Below are 17,335 nucleotides of genomic sequence, written 5' to 3' on the forward strand. Positions count from 1 at the left end.
AGAAAGGTGAGCCCTCTGCCAGCCAGGATGTGAGGAGGAAGGGCCCTGCTGCCCACCTGCACCAAGGCGACAAGAGAGGAGCCAGCTGCCTCCTGCCTGCCCCACCCCAGCGCCCTCCCCGCCCCTTCCCCCCCCCCCCCCCCCACCACGTTGGAGGCCCCAGAGTCTCCTTGTTAACTGGCCAGAGGTGTGGGCCATGCGTGTTACGGAGAAACAATCCCAGCTCTATGTGGGGTCAGACCCGACCTGTTCCACCACTTTCTGCAATGGCAGAGCCCGTTGGGCGGCTCTGGGCCCTGCCTCCTTTCTGCTCCTGGCAAGGAGAGCCCAGAACCTGCCCGGCGGGTTTGGCCAAGTCGCGTCTTGCTGCCTGTGCAGGTTCACACATTGCTGCCTCCATCTCGGGCAGGAAGGTCCGCGGAGGTCAACACGGGCGGGCGAGGGGCCATGTGAGTACCCGGGGCCCCCCGGGACCCCACAGCTCCAGCCGCTGGAGGCAGGGGAGGGGCTGGGGTCACTGTGGGGTCACCCAAGGCACCCCAGCCCCTGCTTGCTGGGCAGGAGGTGGGCTGGCCAGGCTGGTAAGAGGGGTGCAGCCACCTGTTCTGAGGTGCCTCGTCCAGGGGGAAGGGGGCCCAGTGAGCTTCCTGGCCAGGGACAGGGTGCAGAGTCAAGACTGGGAGTGAGGGTCTGGGGCACCAGGAATGGGCTGCTGGCCAGGCACCTCATCCTGGATCTGCCCCACAGCTGAGTCCTCATGGGCAGGGTGAAGCCCTGGGGGTGAGGAGGGGCACGGGGCTGTGGGACACGGCTGCCCTAACGTTGGTGTCTCTGGGGAGGCAGTGGCAAAGGGAGGGCTCCTGGGGGCCATGGGTCCTGCTCAGCCTCCCCCAGTGAGGCCTCAGGGGTACAGCAGGTAGCCCATGCCCTGGAAGTCAGGTTGCAAGGCCCACAGTTACCTGAGCCAAGAAGCAGCCTCAGCCCACCTGGGAGCACCCTGTCCTGCTCCTCTGTGCACATGTGCACGTGCTTGTGGGATGCACAACTATGTGTGCACACGTGCATGCATGCACACTCATGTGCAGCTCTCCCTGGGCCAGGGCAGTGCTGGGTGCGTGGTGGGGGAGGTGGCTGAGGGGAGCACATGTGTGTGTGGCACTCGTGTGTTGGGATGTGCTCTAACATGTGTTAGGATGTTATTAGGATCCATGTGTATGGGTGTGGGCATCAGGCGTGCATGTGTGTCACGGGTCTATGTGTTTGGTGACGTTAGAAACCTCCCTGGCAGTGACACATCTCTGGACATGACCTTCCACCCTGAGCTGGCCCAGGGGTCATTAGGAGGCCCCATTTCTGCCCTGGCTGTGTCCTTGTGAACCTCTCTTGCTCCTCTATAAACAGGGTTGGCGTGGCCACTCCATGGGCAAGCATGAGACCCAGTGAGCCACAGCATGGAGCACCTATTGGGTGCTGGCATGTGGGGGCTCCCAGAATGGCCCCTGACCACTGTGTTTGAGGAGTCTTGACAGCTTGAGGTGACAAAGACCACCCCCTCCTCCAGGAGCAAGGGACAGAGCTCACCTCTGTCTGTGTGGAGAGGGACACTGAGGCTCAGCCAGGTGAGTGACTGCCCAGCCGCGCAGAGGCCCCCTCAGAGGGTGGACAAGGACTCAGGGCCGGAGCCTGTGGAGCGGGCCAATGAGCACCTCCTCAGATGGCCGCACGCACCGAGCCTGGGCACGCAGTGGGTGCACAAATCCCCATGCCGCACGTGCAGTGGGCTCCGATGGCGTGCCTGGCCCCTTGCAGGCCCAGCAGGAGGTCAGGGTCCGTCACTTGGGGACGGTACATCCGGTGACCTCTCCACACTCCTTCAGAGAAGCTTTGGGACCGTTTTAGTGCCCTGCAAGCATGTAGAACCCTGGCAGCATGCTTGGCACAGTGGGCATGAGGAAGCAGCAGCTGCTGCTACTGCAGCATCGTCATGGTTGTTTTGTGGGTAGGTGGATAGACAGACAGACCGATGGCGGAGAAGGAGCAGCATACGGGCTGGCCACAGTGCTCCGGCACCGAGGGCTGCTGAAGCAGGACTGCCCCAGCCAGGGAGGCAGCGAGGGGGCGAGGAGCCAGGGACCCCCGCTGGCCCAGGAGCAGGGCCAGAAACCACACCCCTGGGGCTTTGCCGCTCAACCTGACAGTGCCCAATCCAGGCTGGGGGCTACAGCTGGGGCCTCAGTGCCCTCCCTGCGTAGGGGCCAGATGACACCTGCCCTGGGCACAGCCACCAAGACTCAGTGGCCTGAAGTGTCTATACAGTGTGCACCGTCACTACAGATTTCTGAATTGGGGCGGGGGGCGGTGTCCTCCTGTAAAGGGCCTTCGTGGCAATGGGGCCTGAACTGGCCCAAGAGGAGAGGGGCTCCTGTAAGCAGAAATGGCAGTGCCTGGGGTCGCATGTGAGGGAGGCACTATCGGAAGACTGCAGGCGGGGGACACAGGGTCTCCATTTGTAGTCAACTGAGCGCTCAGCCTGCCAGGCACTGGGCTGAGCATGTCTCAGCTGGACGGGCGTCCCCTGGACATATACAACCTGGACGGGCGTCCCCTGGACATATACAACCTGGACGGACATCCCCTGGACATATCTAACCTGGATGGGTATCCCCTGGGCACGTGTTACTGGGAAGGAGCCTCACAGTCCCTGATATGAAAGGTAGTGTTACCCCCAGATGAGGAAACTGAGGCTCTGAGAGGTAAAACCACTAGCCCAAGTTTGCACAGAAGGTAAAGGTAGGACAGGGCCGCTACCAGGGCTGTAGGCTTATGGCTTGGACCCCCATGTCTTTATCGATCTGGCCTGGCTGACTCAGCATGGCCTGCCCACCTGCCCTTCCAGGGGCTCAGCCCCAGTGGAAGCTTTGCAGCCTGGGCATCCAGAGGTGGAGGGCTGGGGAGCCCTGGCCTGTCTGGGGCCCTAAGGAGCACAACTCAGGTCTTTGCTTCCAAGCCCCACCCCCGAGAGCAGCTCAGGCCAACCTCTCCTGTGCACAGGCCTCCAGAGTTCTCTGAACCCCCAGCCCCCACTGCCCTGGGCACTCCTGGCAGACACAGAGCCAGCATGATAGGGAGGCCCGCTGACCTCCCAGCAGGAAGCTACAACCCAGGGCCATGCTACCCACAGTGCCCCTGGAGGCTGACTGTCCACTTCGCCTCAGACAATGCACTCGGTCACCTGCCCTCCTGGGAAAGTCACACTGTCCCCATGGCACTGCCACAGGGGCTGGGTGGCCCTGGACTATGTGTGTAGACAGGAGACTCCAACTTTGCTGTCAGCCACCCGCACAGGCCTGCCCCAGGACCCTTGTCCATGCTGTTCCCCTGCCCAGCATGCAGGGTGTCTCCTGCCGTCCTTTGGGGACCCTGAGAGAAAGCAGCCCGGAGGGCTGGCAGGGCAGTTTGGGGCACAAAGAGGAGCCTGGAGGGGCAGGGGTGGCACCCAGCAGAGGGCACCACAGTGACCTCTTCAGGACCAATGTTTGCCTCTTGCTTGGACCCAGAGCCCACACAGGCTTCTCCCGGCCCATGACACCAAGGGCTTCCTTGGGCGCCTCCTTTATGGGCGTTGGCCCAGCCCACAGCCCACAGCCCACGGCCACCACAGCTGCTGGAGGGAAGAGGCACCTGTCAGGCAGGTCTGGGTGGAATTTCAGGCGCTGCGGCTCAGCCCCTCCCCGGCCCTCCTCACCCTCCTGCTAGAGACCTGAGCCCATGGAGGCCCCAGTTCAAAGTCTTACCTTCGGGGGCCCCACCATGAGGTGAGGTCAGCACAGTGAGCACAGCGGGACGACTAGGACATGTCCTTTGTCCCCATGAGGTGAGGGCGCAGCATCCACAGCCCTCAGAGAATGTTCAAACCCTGGGTTCCGCCTCCACTGGGCAGCTGGGGAGGGTGACATGATCTGTTGGGGCCTCAGTTTCCCCATCTGGAGAGTGGACTCTTTACGGTGTGGTCAGGGTTGGACTGTCATGAAAGTGACGGTGTGTACAGCGCTCAGGAAACTGGCCGATCCCATTTATACCCCTTCTGCTCCAGCCCTGGCCTCCCCGGCCTCCTGAATGCAGCATCTTTCCTTCATCATCTGACACAGAGTCACCATGCGGGCACCCCCACTTCCCGCAGCCCAGGCAAGTCTGGTAAACGAGTTTGGGGAGCCTGGCCTTCCTGCTGCTCCACCCTCCACCACACCCCCAGGCCCTGCGCAGCCGGCTCCTTGGACTGCAGGGCACAGGATCTCACCTGTCCTCCAGCCGGGCTGTCTCCCGTACAGAAGTACAGGCTTCCCACTGTTCTTTGACTCAGGTTCAAGGGCCCGGCTGAGAGCCAGACTCCTGGTGTTTCCCGGTGGCAGTCCTAGCCCTGTGCTTGCTGCCCCTGGCTTCTCTTGGGGTCATAAGACCTGCTCCATTCAGGCCTTGTGACCCCATGGCACCTGCCACCCCCACTTCCGAGAGCCCAAAGCAGCAGGCTGGCTTTCCGCTCTGCTCCCGCGTCACTCAGTGACGGCAGTGGGGGCTGGGGGCATTCCTCTGGCCAGGGACATCTGGCAGTTGGCATTTGGGGTTTTCCAGTTTGGGGCTGTTTTGTAGGGTGCTGCTGCGAACTCAGACATCCTCAGGGCAACCTTTGAAATGCAAATGAGACCACGCCCCCTTCTGTGGACTTGGCGAGAACTCAGGCCAGCCGAGGGGGGATTCTGAGCAGAGGTTTCAAGGGGCTGCGCTGTGCAGAGTGCATGCTGGGGCCGGGCAGAGGCAGGAAGCCAGGTGCAGTGGCCCGGGAGATGCAACTTGGTCCCATGGTGGCTTGGGCCCAGTGAGGGGTGGCAAGGAGGGAAAGGTGAAATTCTGGGCATAAGTAGAAGTCCCGCCAACAGTTGCTACTGAGGGGTCAGTGCGGGCGGCCGGAGGAGAGGGTTCTGGAGTTACAGGAGCCTGGCTGTCTGTTCTCAGGGTTCAGGGGCCCCCAGGGCTCCTCAGGCTGAGGACCAGAAGGGGCCACCTCACCGTGGCCCGGAGGCAAGACCCAGAGGGAAGAGGTCTCTGGCCTCGGGCAGGCAGGACAGGATCCTTCTGCTCTTTATGAGACTCAGGGCCCCAGGGAGCTGGCCACAGACCCCACCCCTGCAGCGGGCATGCAGGGGGCTTGGCTCAGCCTCAGTAAATGTAGACCTGGGGTCAAAATTAGCATCCACAACTACTCAGACTCGAGGTGGGCACAGAGAGCGCTGGGCCTCAGCACCGTGACACGCGCACACACGCACACGCACACACACGTACACACACATACACATGTGCGCACATGTGCGCACACACACACAGTGCACGTGCGCACACTACCACGCCAGGACAGAGCACACCAGACTGCGTGAGGGGGCCCGTGCTGAGGCCTGAGCCTTGGCGGCCCTTGACACCCCATAGCTGGCAGTGCCCCCACCCCTCACGGAAGGAGGTTCCGGAGAGAGTTCCCCAGAGGGGGTTGCATGTCACAGCCGGCTAATGGGCTCGTGGAGCATGACGTGGGTGCTCTGAGCCACTGCAGGCCGGGCCCAGCCAAGGCTCCTGACGAGGGGTCCAGCCTCCCAGGCCTGGGTCCAATCTGCAGCCATGGGGGGGGGGGGCGGAGAGTAGGGGACATGCCTGCGGGAGGCCGGGATTAGGTGGTGGATATTGAATGGACAGGCCCCATCCCTCCTGTCCCCTCCAAGTTCCCCCGAAGTATGAAAGCTAAGAGCAGGACAGTGTAGAGGAGCCCACTGGGTCCTCAGTGTGGACATGACCCAGTGGGGGGTGGGGGTGGCCCACAGACAGGACACTCCACCAACACCCATGGGGCCAGCACCTAGCCCCTCTCCAGGCAGTGGCCCATGACTGGACCCTACAGCCCATAGGCCCTTCCCAAGCCAAAGAGCCCCTCTCCCACCTCCTGCTCCACAGGCTGGGAACAGAGGGGCAGTAGGACCGAGGGGCATCCTGCACCTGAGGGCCATGGAGAGCTTCATGGAGTCCCTAAACAGGCTGAAGGACATCCATGAGAAGGAGGTCCTGGGTGAGTGCGCGGGGGCAGGGCGGGTGGGGGTGGGGCCGGTCTCCACAGGTGGCTCTCACCTGGACCAGTGGCCTAAGAGCCGAGGCCAGGCCAGGGTGCTCCCACACATCGCCTCCAAACCTAGGACCTCGCCTTCCAGGCCCAGAAGGGAGCAATGCCTCAGAGCCCAGAGCATCCACGTGGCCAGGTGACCAGCCTCAGATCAGCACCCCAAGTGTGCCCTGCAGGGCTTCTCCCAGCAGTCAGCCCAGGCCGAGTGGAAATAAAAAGCCAGGCCCGCTGCAGAGAGCCAGGAGCCTCCTTCGCTCAGGGCAGGGGTCTCGGCGTCCCCCGAAGCAAGGCCCCTCTCTAAGAATGGGAGCTCACGAGTCCGGAGGCCCATCCGGGGCATTGATCTGAAATCCTCCGTTTTACTCCTGGACACCAGGCTGAGCTCTGCCCCGCCCACACACCTGTGCCTCCATTCCCTGGGCCCCTGGGCCCTGGCCAGACCCTCCTGAGGCCAACCATCCCACAAGCACCCCCCAGAGGTCCCAAAGGGCCTGGGTCACCTCCCCAGAGATTTAGAGAGGCAGGTCTGCTTGGGGCATGGAGGAGTCTGCCAGGGTCCCCCCGCAAGAGCCCATTTTACTTCAATATTAGCTGCACCCAAAGTGAATGCCCCTCCCAGGACCTGGCTAGGTGGTTCCAACCAACCTCCAGACAGACGGCAGAGTCAGAGCCCCCATGGGGAAGGGAGACACTGGGCCCAGAGCAGCGGTCCTGAGCAGTCCCGAGACTGAGTCAGTGAGGCGACCCATCAGGGGTGCGGGTGTGGAGAAGAACCGGAGGTGCCCTGGGCTCTGCTGCAGGGGCTGCCTGCACAGCTGGGCCTGAACCTCCACCCCTTCCTCCACCCTCCAGGCCTGCAGAACAAGCTTCTAGAACTGAACTCGGAGCGGTGCCGGTGAGTCAGACGGTCTGGCCCAGTAGGAACGGATGCGAAGGACAGCAGCTCACCAGTCACTCGCTTCATCCTCCCAAATGCAGGGAGCCCCCACCCCTCCAACCCGCCATGTACAAAGGGAAACAGGCTCCGCATGGGCAGGAGGGAGGGAGCCACTGGCCCATGTCATGCATCCAATAGCTGGTGAGCCAGCACTGGGACCCTCCATGGGTCTGGGCAAGCCACATCCACTCAAGGCGCCTGCAGTACCAACAATTATCAGTGGGAACACACGTCATGAGACATCGAGAACTGAGGGGAGGGCCTCAGATGGGGCTCAGTTCTGTAGCAAGAGAGAACTGCAGGTGGCAAGAGAGAAACCCCATCTCGTTGGTTCCCCCCCCACACAGGGATGCCCAAAGGGTAGAGGAGCTCTGTGCCAAGAACCACCAGCTCAGGGAGCAGCAGAAGGCTCTGAAAGACAACGTGCGGGTGCTGGAGAACAGGTGAGCCAGGTGCTGGAGAACAGGTGAGCCAGGTGCTGGGGCACAGGTGAGCCAGGTGCTGGGGCACAGGTGAGCCAGGTGCTGGGGCACAGGAGAGCCAGGTGCTGGGGCACAGGAGAGCCAGGTGCTGGGGCACAGGAGAGCCAGGTGCTGGAGAACAGGTGAGCCAGGTGCTGGAGAACAGGTGAGCCAGGTGCTGGGGCACAGGTGAGCCAGGTGCTGGAGAACAGGTAGCCAGGTGCTGGAGAACAGGTAGCCAGGTGCTGGGGCACAGGTGAGCCAGGTGCTGGAGAACAGGTGAGCCAGGTGCTGGAGAACAGGTGAGCCAGGTGCTGGAGAACAGGTGAGCCAGGTGCTGGAGAACAGGTAGCCAGGTGCTGGGGCACAGGTGAGCCAGGTGCTGGAGAACAGGTGAGCCAGGTGCTGGAGAACAGGTGAGCCAGGTGCTGGGGCACAGGTGAGCCAGGTGCTGGAGAACAGGTGAGCCAGGTGCTGGGGCACAGGTGAGCCAGGTGCTGGGGCACAGGTGAGCCAGGTGCTGGAGAACAGGTGAGCCAGGTGCTGGAGAACAGGTGAGCCAGGTGCTGGGGTACAGGAGAGCCAGGTGCTAGAGAACAGGTGAGCCAGGTGCTGGGGCACAGGAGAGCCAGGTGCTGGAGAACAGGTGAGCCAGGTGCTGGAGAACAGGTGAGCCAGGTGCTGGGGCACAGGAGAGCCAGGTGCTGGAGAACAGGTGAGCCAGGTGCTGGAGAACAGGTGAGCCAGGTGCTAGAGAACAGGTGAGCCAGGTGCTGGGGCACAGGTGAGCCAGGTGCTGGAGAACAGGTGAGCCAGGTGCTGGAGAACAGGTGAGCCAGGTGCTGGGGCACAGGAGAGCCAGGTGCTGGGGCACAGGAGAGCCAGGTGCTGGAGAACAGGTGAGCCAGGTGCTGGAGAACAGGTGAGCCAGGTGCTGGGGCACAGGTGAGCCAGGTGCTGGAGAACAGGTGAGCCAGGTGCTGGAGAACAGGTGAGCCAGGTGCTGGAGACCAGGTGAGCCTGGTGCTAGAGAACAGGTGAGCCAGGTGCTAGAGAACAGGTGAGCCAGATGCTGGGGCACAGGTGAGCCAGATGCTGGGGCACAGGTGAGCCAGGTGCTGGAGAACAGGTGAGCCAGGTGCTGGGGCACAGGTGAGCCAGGTGCTGGAGAACAGGTAAGCCTGGTGCTAGAGAATAGGTGAGCCAGATGCTGGGGCACAGGTGAGCCAGGTGCTGGAGAACAGGTGAGCCAGGTGCTGGGGCACAGGAGAGCCAGGTGCTGGAGAACAGGTGAGCCAGGTGCTGGGGCACAGGTGAGCCAGATGCTGGGGCACAGGTGAGCCAGGTGCTGGGGCACAGGTGAGCCAGGTGCTGGAGAACAGGTGAGCCAGGTGCTGGAGAACAGGTGAGCCAGGTGCTGGGGTACAGGAGAGCCAGGTGCTAGAGAACAGGTGAGCCAGGTGCTGGGGCACAGGAGAGCCAGGTGCTGGAGAACAGGTGAGCCAGGTGCTGGAGAACAGGTGAGCCAGGTGCTGGGGCACAGGAGAGCCAGGTGCTGGAGAACAGGTGAGCCAGGTGCTGGAGAACAGGTGAGCCAGGTGCTAGAGAACAGGTGAGCCAGGTGCTGGGGCACAGGTGAGCCAGGTGCTGGAGAACAGGTGAGCCAGGTGCTGGAGAACAGGTGAGCCAGGTGCTGGGGCACAGGAGAGCCAGGTGCTGGGGCACAGGAGAGCCAGGTGCTGGAGAACAGGTGAGCCAGGTGCTGGAGAACAGGTGAGCCAGGTGCTGGGGCACAGGTGAGCCAGGTGCTGGAGAACAGGTGAGCCAGGTGCTGGAGAACAGGTGAGCCAGGTGCTGGAGACCAGGTGAGCCTGGTGCTAGAGAACAGGTGAGCCAGGTGCTAGAGAACAGGTGAGCCAGATGCTGGGGCACAGGTGAGCCAGATGCTGGGGCACAGGTGAGCCAGGTGCTGGAGAACAGGTGAGCCAGGTGCTGGGGCACAGGTGAGCCAGGTGCTGGAGAACAGGTAAGCCTGGTGCTAGAGAATAGGTGAGCCAGATGCTGGGGCACAGGTGAGCCAGGTGCTGGAGAACAGGTGAGCCAGGTGCTGGGGCACAGGAGAGCCAGGTGCTGGAGAACAGGTGAGCCAGGTGCTGGGGCACAGGTGAGCCAGATGCTGGGGCACAGGTGAGCCAGGTGCTGGGGCACAGGTGAGCCAGATGCTGGGGCACAGGTGAGCCTGGTGCTGGAGAACAGGTGAGCCAGGTGCTGGGGCACAGGTGAGCCAGGTGCTGGAGAACAGGTGAGCCTGGTGCTGGAGAACAGGAGAGCCAGATGCTGGGGCACAGGTGAGCCAGGTGCTGGGGCATGGTGAGCCAGAACTCGGCCACCGCCTGACCATTCTCCTGATGGGGGGGGGGGGGGGGGGGAGACAAGGGGTCTGTGGATGCGTTTGCGAAGCTCTAGGGTAAAACTAAACCAGACAGCTTTCCCCCACCTTCCCTGCAGGACTTCTCAGAGCCTTAAGTAAACTGTATTTTCAAGGTTCCTTCCCAAACTTAGGGGTTGGGGCAGGCTTCCACAGTTTGGGAAAGGCAGGGGCACATCCCTGGAGGGTCCCAGCCCTTCGATGAGCCTCAGTCTGCCTCCTCAGAGTGACCTCTTGCCTCCCCCACGCCACAGGCTGCGGGCCGGCCTGTGCGACCGCTGCACTGTCACCCAGGAGCTGGCCAGGAAGAAGCAGCAGGAGTTCGAGAGCTCCCTCCTCCAGAACCTGCAGCACCTCTTCATCCTCAGTGAGCCGCCTGCTGTCCCCTTCTGTGGGCCATGACCCCAGGGCCTGCTCAGCCTGACATGGCATCACAGGGAAAGAGGGAAGGTGATCCTCTGTCCGATGGTCACCCCACACCCCAATTTACAGACAAATGATGCGAAGCCCCAGCTGGCCCTGGCACATCCCTCATCCATCAGTCCCCTGCCCTCTCGGCCTCAACTCCCCCCTCCTGCGATGACGAGAGGCCCCTGAGGCCCCACGTGAGGAGAGCAGGCCCCCTTTACCTTGGGGGACATTCCCGGGACAAGGTCCCCATCGCTTTCCTCAGCCTTAAGGCTGGCGCAGTTTAGTCAGTCACATCCAACCATCCCCTCAGGCAGCAAGCATGCATGGGGCACCTGCTATGCCAGGCCCTGGCCTGGGGACAGGACAACAAGGGAGACTTCCCGGGGCTGTGAGGACCCCCAGTCCTTCGCTAATCAGTGTCTTTGCAGCCAATGAGATGACCCGACTGCAGGAGGAGAATGAGACCTTGAAGGAAGAGGTGGCCCGGCTTCGGGGCCTAGGGTGAGTGGGGAAGGCACCAGGCGCCTGAGCACCCTGATCCCTATACCCAGCTCACAGCAGGCACCGCCACACATCCATGGGGCACCAGGGGCACAGCATGGGGCACAGGACCCTGTGGGGGACCAGCCCAGTGCTGGGGTGGGTGTCCCATGGCCACTCACCACAGAGCCAACTCCGGACCTCAGAGCAACCAGCACAGGTGCCTTGTAAATGGACAGGAGCCCAGTGGACCCCTTAGAAACAGGGATGGTCCCCAGTAGGCCAGCCGCTCTGCCACTCGGGGCTCTGCACCTGGGGGCACATCTCGGGTGGTGTCAAGGGCCCTCTTTCTGGGTCACCTGGGTCCTTCTGCAGTGGTGGCTTGGCCCCCAGGAGGACACCCTGGCCTTTCTGATTGTGTCTGGGGGCACTGCCCTCCCTCTCCCCTCCCCTCGGGAGACAGACCCAAGCCCCAGTGCAGGGAGAGCTCCTCGGACCCCTCCTCACCCCCACTGCTCATCTCCCCGGGCCCCTGGAAGGCCAGCACCGAGAAGCTGCCAGGAGGCCACGAGGAGGCCGAGGACCACCCCCTGGATGCCAGTCCACGGGGAGAAGGTGCTGTGAGGCTGCGGGGGTGCGGGGGTGGCATCCCAGGCCAGGGGGCCTCTGGGCAGGGGCTGAGCCATCCAATACGTTTCCTCCCACAGAAAAGCTGGAGCACAGGATGTCTCCAGTGGCCAAAATCTCCCAGGGTGCCAACCTGCCCGAGCCACGGACCTCAGACATGGTGAGAACAAGGGACCCCAAGCCACCTCTCCCAGCCCCAGCCACATGCCACGCGCTGTCCTCTGGGACAGACAGGGACCCCTGAGCTCCATTCAACATGGGTGGAGGCAAGGCTCAGAGCCGGTGGGTCCCACAAAGAGCAAGGGCAGAGGGCACCAGCCAGCCCCACCCAGGCTGACCATGCCCACCCTGTGCAGAGCCCCCAGCATATCTCCAACCAGCTACACGGGACCATTGCCGTGGTGCGGCCGGGGGCCTGGGCCTGCTCCGCTGACCGGGGCTCCGCCAATGGAACGCCCTCTGCCCAGAGCAGCCCACCCAGCCCGCCTTACGAGCACAGCCTCTCCCTGGACAGGTGAGGTTCTGCCCACAGCCACCACCAGGAGTGACCTCAGCTGAGCACCTGTCCCAATCTAGTCCCACCTTTGAGAGGGGGGCAGTGGCCAGGAGCCCCTCCATGGCACGGCAGGAGCTCTTGCCCTCCCAAGGCTTTGCTTTCCTGGATACTCTGCCCATCACGAAGTCCCCACGGGGACCCTCCTGAACAGCCAGGACGGGTGGGGGGCTGGGGGGAGAGGTGGAGCCAGCGCTCCAGTGAGGGCAGGTAGCTGATGCCCAAAAGGGGAGAGGCCACAGAGCCCCAGGCTCCAGGTCACATGGCTTGGCCTCCAGAGCTGGGAGGAGGGAGGGGGCCAGGAACCCACCCTCTCCCCTACCTTCCCCCTGACCTAGCCCGCTCTCCTCACCTCTCGGGGCCTCCCCTGGGACATGGGGTTGACCGTGAGCCCCTGTCATTGGGCTTCTTCCCACCCCAGCTTCCTGCGGGCGTCTCAGGCCTCTGCCAGTCCCCACAAGTCCCTGAAGCACGCCCTCCAGACTGACCACCTCTGCCTCCTGAATCGCCCTCGGTCCCTGCACCTTCGGAGCCCCAAAAGCAGCCCCCAGGCCCCCGCCGCAGCCCCTGGCGGTCCCCAGCCCCAGATCCTGAAGGCCAGAGAGGCAGAGGCCTGGGAGGTGCCCTCGGGGCTACTGGGCCCACCGGGCACCCTGGTGGACATGCGGGATCCTCGGCTAGAGGGAGCACTGAGCCTGCTCCTGGCCCAGCAGCTGCAGGCACGAGGACAGGCTGGCAGTGCCAGGATGAGGGGGCCTCCCAGGCCAGGGGAGACGCCACCCTCCCCTCCAATCTGTTCTGACTCTGAGGGGTCAGAGGGCGAGGTGGCTGGGGCAGCCCTGCCCAGGAGGCGGCACCAGCAGCCCACAGGCCCTGGCAGCCCCAGGGGACAGGAGGCCACAGTCACAGAGGACCTTGTTCCAGACAAGCCCCTGGACCTCTCTGAGTGGGGGCGGGGCCGGGATGCCCACAAGCCCGTGGGCCGGCCAAGGAGGTTCAGCCCCAAAACTGCCCACACTCCCAGCCCTGGGCCACCCCAGGGGGCAAAGCCACTTGCCCAGTCTGGACCTTGGGGGCGAAGCAATGGCACCAAGGGGACCAGAGCACCAGGGCCAGAAGCGGCCCCCCTGCCCGAGGTGAGGCCCAGCCCTGGTCTTGCCTCATGTGCCCACACCAGGCCAGCAGCTGGGCCCAGTGAGAAAGCCTGTTCCTGACGCTCACGCGCAGGGCAGCTGACCCTCCAGCTGAGCCCAGCCAGGGTCCCGAAGGCTGTGCCCAAGGCTGGGTTGGGGGGCAAGACAGTCTCCCCAAATGAATTCAAGCCACCGACGTGCTTCCCCTCAGGACTCCCCACATCCTCTCCCAGAGCCCCAGCCTAGCCTGCCGTCTCCAGGCAGGACAGGAGATGAGTCCAGAGAGAGGCCAAAACCGTCCCCCCACCCACAGAGTCCAGATGCCAATGGCCACCCAGGTAAGGGTGAGTGTCGGGGTCATGAGAGCCCAGCAAATGTGGCCCCAGGAGAGGAGGGATGTGCAGTGGTCAGCACCAGCTGAGTGTGGGCCTGACAGGCCAAACCCTAGGGTCCCCACAGGCAGACCTAGAAGGGAGGTGGGGGTCTGGACAGGTGTGTCTCTGACCACAGGCAGTGAAGGAAAGGGCCCTAGCAATTAGAGTCTGGGGGCAGGATGTGGGTTTCCCATTACAGTGGTCAAGCCAGGGGACACCCCAGCTGGTGGGGTCATTGTGCAGGCGCTGGACCCTAGGGCAGGTTACTGCACCCCTCTGTGCCTCAGTTTCCTCATCTGCAGAGTTGTTGCCACTCATCCTGGTCTGGCAGGCTAGAACGAGGCCTGCTTCCACCAGACTCCCGGGCCACCAGCCTGGCCTGACCCACGCCCTGCACCCCGCAGAGCTCAGCAAGGCCCAGGCACAGTGGCCGCTGTCGGACAAGCTGGATGAGCCAGACGCCTCGGACAGTGAGGTGGGTCCCAGGCTCAGGTGGGGCCCCAAGCTAGGGCTTCCCAGGCTCGGGGGAGGGTCCTGGCCCTGACCATACTCCCTCACCCCGCAGGTGGGCCTGAGCCCAGAGGCGGGGGCCACATCCAGCACCCCGGGGGAGGGGCCCCGGTGCTTCTGCACCAAGGAACCCGGGCAGGGCCTGCAGCAGAAGAGGAAGTGGGTCCAGTCCTCTGACCTGTGGGACAAAGGTATGGGCCCAGGGCAGTGGGGGGTGGGGAGTCCCACAGCCCCAACACCCCCACCCCACCTTGGGGAATGGCATCCTCCAATTGACTGGAACCCAGACCCTGAAACCAGTCTTTGGAGCTCTCCCAGAGCAGGACCCTTAAGAGGAGGGGCCAGGGGTCGGGCCTGGGTGATTCCTGGTCCACTTCCTCCTCACGGGAGCCCCGGCCAGGCCCTTCAACCTGGAGGGGTGGACTCCTGGACCCTTTTGGCCACCTTGATGCGTGGGGTGTGTTTGTTCCACTGGGGAAGTGGGGGCTGCTCAAATGTGTGGTGCCTGTGGGCCTGGCTCCTCCTAACAGGGCAGCAAGAGCAGAGGCCCCAGCCCGAGGGTACCAGGACACCCCCACTTCCTGCTCTGGCCACAAAGGCAGCTTTGGCCAGGTGCCAGAGAGACTGAACGCATAAGCTAATAATGGATGCCGCCCTGGTGTTTGTCCGAACAGGTCTGCCACTAGGCAGGCCCGGCTTGGCTGCCACAATGCGCCATTGTTGCTGGGAAGGTGCCCGAGAGCCGTGTTTGCTCGGGCGAGCCGTGGAGGAGGCCAGCACACCTGCCTGATTTCCAGGCACTTCCTGCTGGGCATGATTTGGCCCAGTCCTGGTAGGCACAGTCCATAGGGGCGCACAGGTGTCTGCCCCACCCTGCACTTGGAGCTGAGCTGCCCAACCCTGGTCCTCCCACCTGGACCAGTGCAGGGGCTCCCCGTCAGGCACCGACACCTCACAACGCCCACACTGGTGGTCAGTGAGAACAGGGCCTTTGCCCAGCTTGTGGCCCACACCACGATGTGCCAGGCACAGTGCCACACGGCTCAGCACCAGCAGTAGCGCCCTGTAGCTTATGCCCATGGAGGGTGTCAGCAGTGTCCAGTCATCACTGCCTCTGGGCCTCATGACCCTGCCCAGTGATGGACCTCACTGCCTCACAGGTGGGGAAACTGAGGCACAGAGAGGTGAGGGAACTCACCCAAGGTCACAAAACTGGTACACGGGGTCAGGATTCCAACCTGGTTCTGACCCAGGTCTGAATCTTGTTCCACATCAGAGACAAGCCTGGGGCTTACTGGCAGGTACCCCCTGCGAGGGTCCTAAGGATCTGACACCCTCCCCTGTGGCCCCGGCCGAAGGCAGGCCCACGGAGGCACCCAGCCAGTGTCTCGGGATCCTGAGAGCCTTTCCCCATCAGGGCAGGTTATCCAAAATGTGCCAGGCCCTCTCTCTGCAAAGCAGTGAGGTGGGGGGCCAGGGCTGGGCCGGCCTCCGGGTTGCACGCCTGGGGAGAGGGTCCACGCTTCCACCAAATTCCAATGGAGCCGCTGCGGCTCTGGGTCTGCCGCTGTCAGCACAAGTCACCTCTGCCAGGTGGGCTCTGAGTTCCCTGCCAGAGACTGCCCTCGAGGCCCTGGGGAGAGCCCCGTGTCATCTCAAGGGAGGACCCACGAGGCCACCGCCGGGCGTCCCAGCCTAACCTCAGTCCACTTCCCACAGCCTCCAAGAAGCTGTCCTGAGGGAGAAGGAATCCCGGGGGAGCCCCTGAGGCCAGCTGAAGGGCCCAGGAGCCCAAGACCCCAAGGACGACAGCCCCTCACCCAGCAACAGCATCTGGGAGGAGCCCTATCGCGCTCTGCCCACCGAGGCCAGGACAGCCCACACCACCAGCCCAGCCCAGCTCAGGGGGAAGGAGATTGAATCCTGGCCATGTCCAGAGGGGCTGGGAAGGCCGAGAAGGAGTCTATAGCTGGGTTTTGGAACCCTTCTTCTCTACGCATCTTGATGACTGGCTGGACCTATCATCCCACCTTCTCCCCCGCACCTTCTCCCTTGCGGGGAACAGGAGTTGAGAAGCACAGGAGGCAGGGATCCTCAGGCCCTAGCCCAGCCCCACCCCTGCAGCACACAGACAGCCCTTACCGGGCAGCGCCCCTCACCAGCCCCATCCCTCCCCGCCCGCCCTACTCCACTGGCATCCCAGACTCCAAGGGCCCTGCACTCTTGGCCACTCCTTCCCTGAGGGGCAACGGAGCTGCAAGCATCGGTCTCCAGCGCCCCCTCGTGGAATCCTGCATACAGACGCTGGGCATTGAGGGCCTACCAGCCATGGGCAAACTACAGCCCGCAGGCCGCGGCCCGTTTGAAATGAATAAAACTAAAAAAAAAAAAAAGACCATACCCTTTTATGTAATGATGTTTACTTTGAATTTATATTAGTTCACACAAACACCCCATCCATGCTTTTGTTCCGGCCCTCCGATCCAGTTTAAGAACCCATTGTGGCCCTCGAGTCAAAAAGTTTGCCCACCCCTTAGGTAGTCCAAGGGCTCAGGGAGGCTGAAAGGCAGTGGCGAGAGGCCTTCCCAGATAGGGTCCTCAGGGTGCTGGGAGAATAAAGGTGCAAAGAAGGATGGCCTATGTGGCTAGCAGGGTCAGGGTCAGGGTCAGCCGGGCCAACACCTGCCTGGGCAAGTGAAGTGACTCAAGAGGCTCTTGATTGCGTTCAGGGCCAAGGACGTCACTCCCTTACAGGAGGGCAGTCAAAACCAGCAAAGCGTTTCAGGCACAGGTACTCTCTGGGGGTGGCCAGGGAACAGAGAATGTGCACAGCCCCTCCTCACTGACACCTGAGCCCCTGGCCCCACACCTGCCACTGACTGGTCAGCCCTCTGCATGACCACAGGGCAGCCCACCCAGTACTCCACCCTCGGCATCAGGCTATTCTGCCCCCCAGGCCGTTGTCTCTTTAAGAGGGTGTGTCTCAGAGGCCTCCAGGAAAGGACTTTACACGGTTCCTGGGCCCACCCAGGCCCGCTGGATCAGGATTTAAGCTCCAAGTGGCTTCTGGCTGGTGTTGCTCAGTGGATAGAGCGTCGGCCTACGGACTGAAGGGTTCTGGGTTCAATTCCAGTCAAGGGCACATGCCTGGGTTGCAGCCTTGGTCCCCAGTGTGGGGCGTGCGGGAGGCAGCCGATCGATGATTCTCCATCATCATTGATGTTTCTATCTCTCCCTCTCTCCCTCCCTCTCTGAAATCAATAA

At 63.0% G+C, this 17,335-nt stretch overlaps 1 protein-coding gene across 4 annotated transcripts; it reads left to right on the forward strand.

The window, feature by feature from the left end:
* The first annotated feature begins 402 nt into the window (after positions 1–402).
* On the forward strand, positions 403–16,393 carry RBBP8NL (RBBP8 N-terminal like). 4 transcript variants are annotated; one of them, XM_070421358.1, is made up of 14 exons: positions 403–449; positions 5,995–6,106; positions 7,010–7,052; positions 7,442–7,537; positions 10,238–10,350; positions 10,823–10,895; positions 11,338–11,489; positions 11,582–11,661; positions 11,858–12,015; positions 12,476–13,190; positions 13,399–13,531; positions 13,966–14,036; positions 14,127–14,262; positions 15,791–16,393. In XM_070421358.1, the coding sequence occupies exons 2-14, from the start codon at positions 6,046–6,048 to the stop codon at positions 15,808–15,810; spliced, it is 1,851 nt and encodes a 616-aa protein (XP_070277459.1). In that variant the 5' UTR covers positions 403–449; positions 5,995–6,045; the 3' UTR covers positions 15,811–16,393. The 4 variants fall into 4 exon arrangements, with proteins under 4 accessions (XP_070277459.1, XP_070277457.1, XP_070277460.1 ...); XM_070421356.1 differs by having other exon boundaries at positions 13,399–13,525; positions 13,849–14,036; XM_070421359.1 differs by having other exon boundaries at positions 13,399–13,525.
* Positions 16,394–17,335: the final 942 nt, after the last annotated feature.

The sequence above is a fragment of the Myotis yumanensis genome, unplaced genomic scaffold, assembly GCF_028538775.1.
Source record: "Myotis yumanensis isolate MYYU_CA2020_CCGP unplaced genomic scaffold, mMyoYum1.0.hap1 SCAF_7, whole genome shotgun sequence".
Classification (NCBI taxonomy): Eukaryota; Metazoa; Chordata; class Mammalia; order Chiroptera; family Vespertilionidae; genus Myotis; species Myotis yumanensis.

What these genes read in the sequence shown, in the direction of transcription:
- RBBP8NL (XM_070421356.1), top strand. Translation starts at nt 6,046, where the DNA reads ATGGAGAGCTTCATGGAGTCCCTAAACAGGCTGAAGGACATCCATGAG. An exon ending in GTGCGGGTGCTGGAGAACAG is followed by an intron (nt 7,538 to 10,237) that starts GTGAGCCAGGTG and finishes CCCACGCCACAG; the next exon opens with GCTGCGGGCCGGCCTGTGCG. An exon ending in AGATGCCAATGGCCACCCAG is followed by an intron (nt 13,526 to 13,848) that starts GTAAGGGTGAGT and finishes TCTGTGCCTCAG; the next exon opens with TTTCCTCATCTGCAGAGTTG.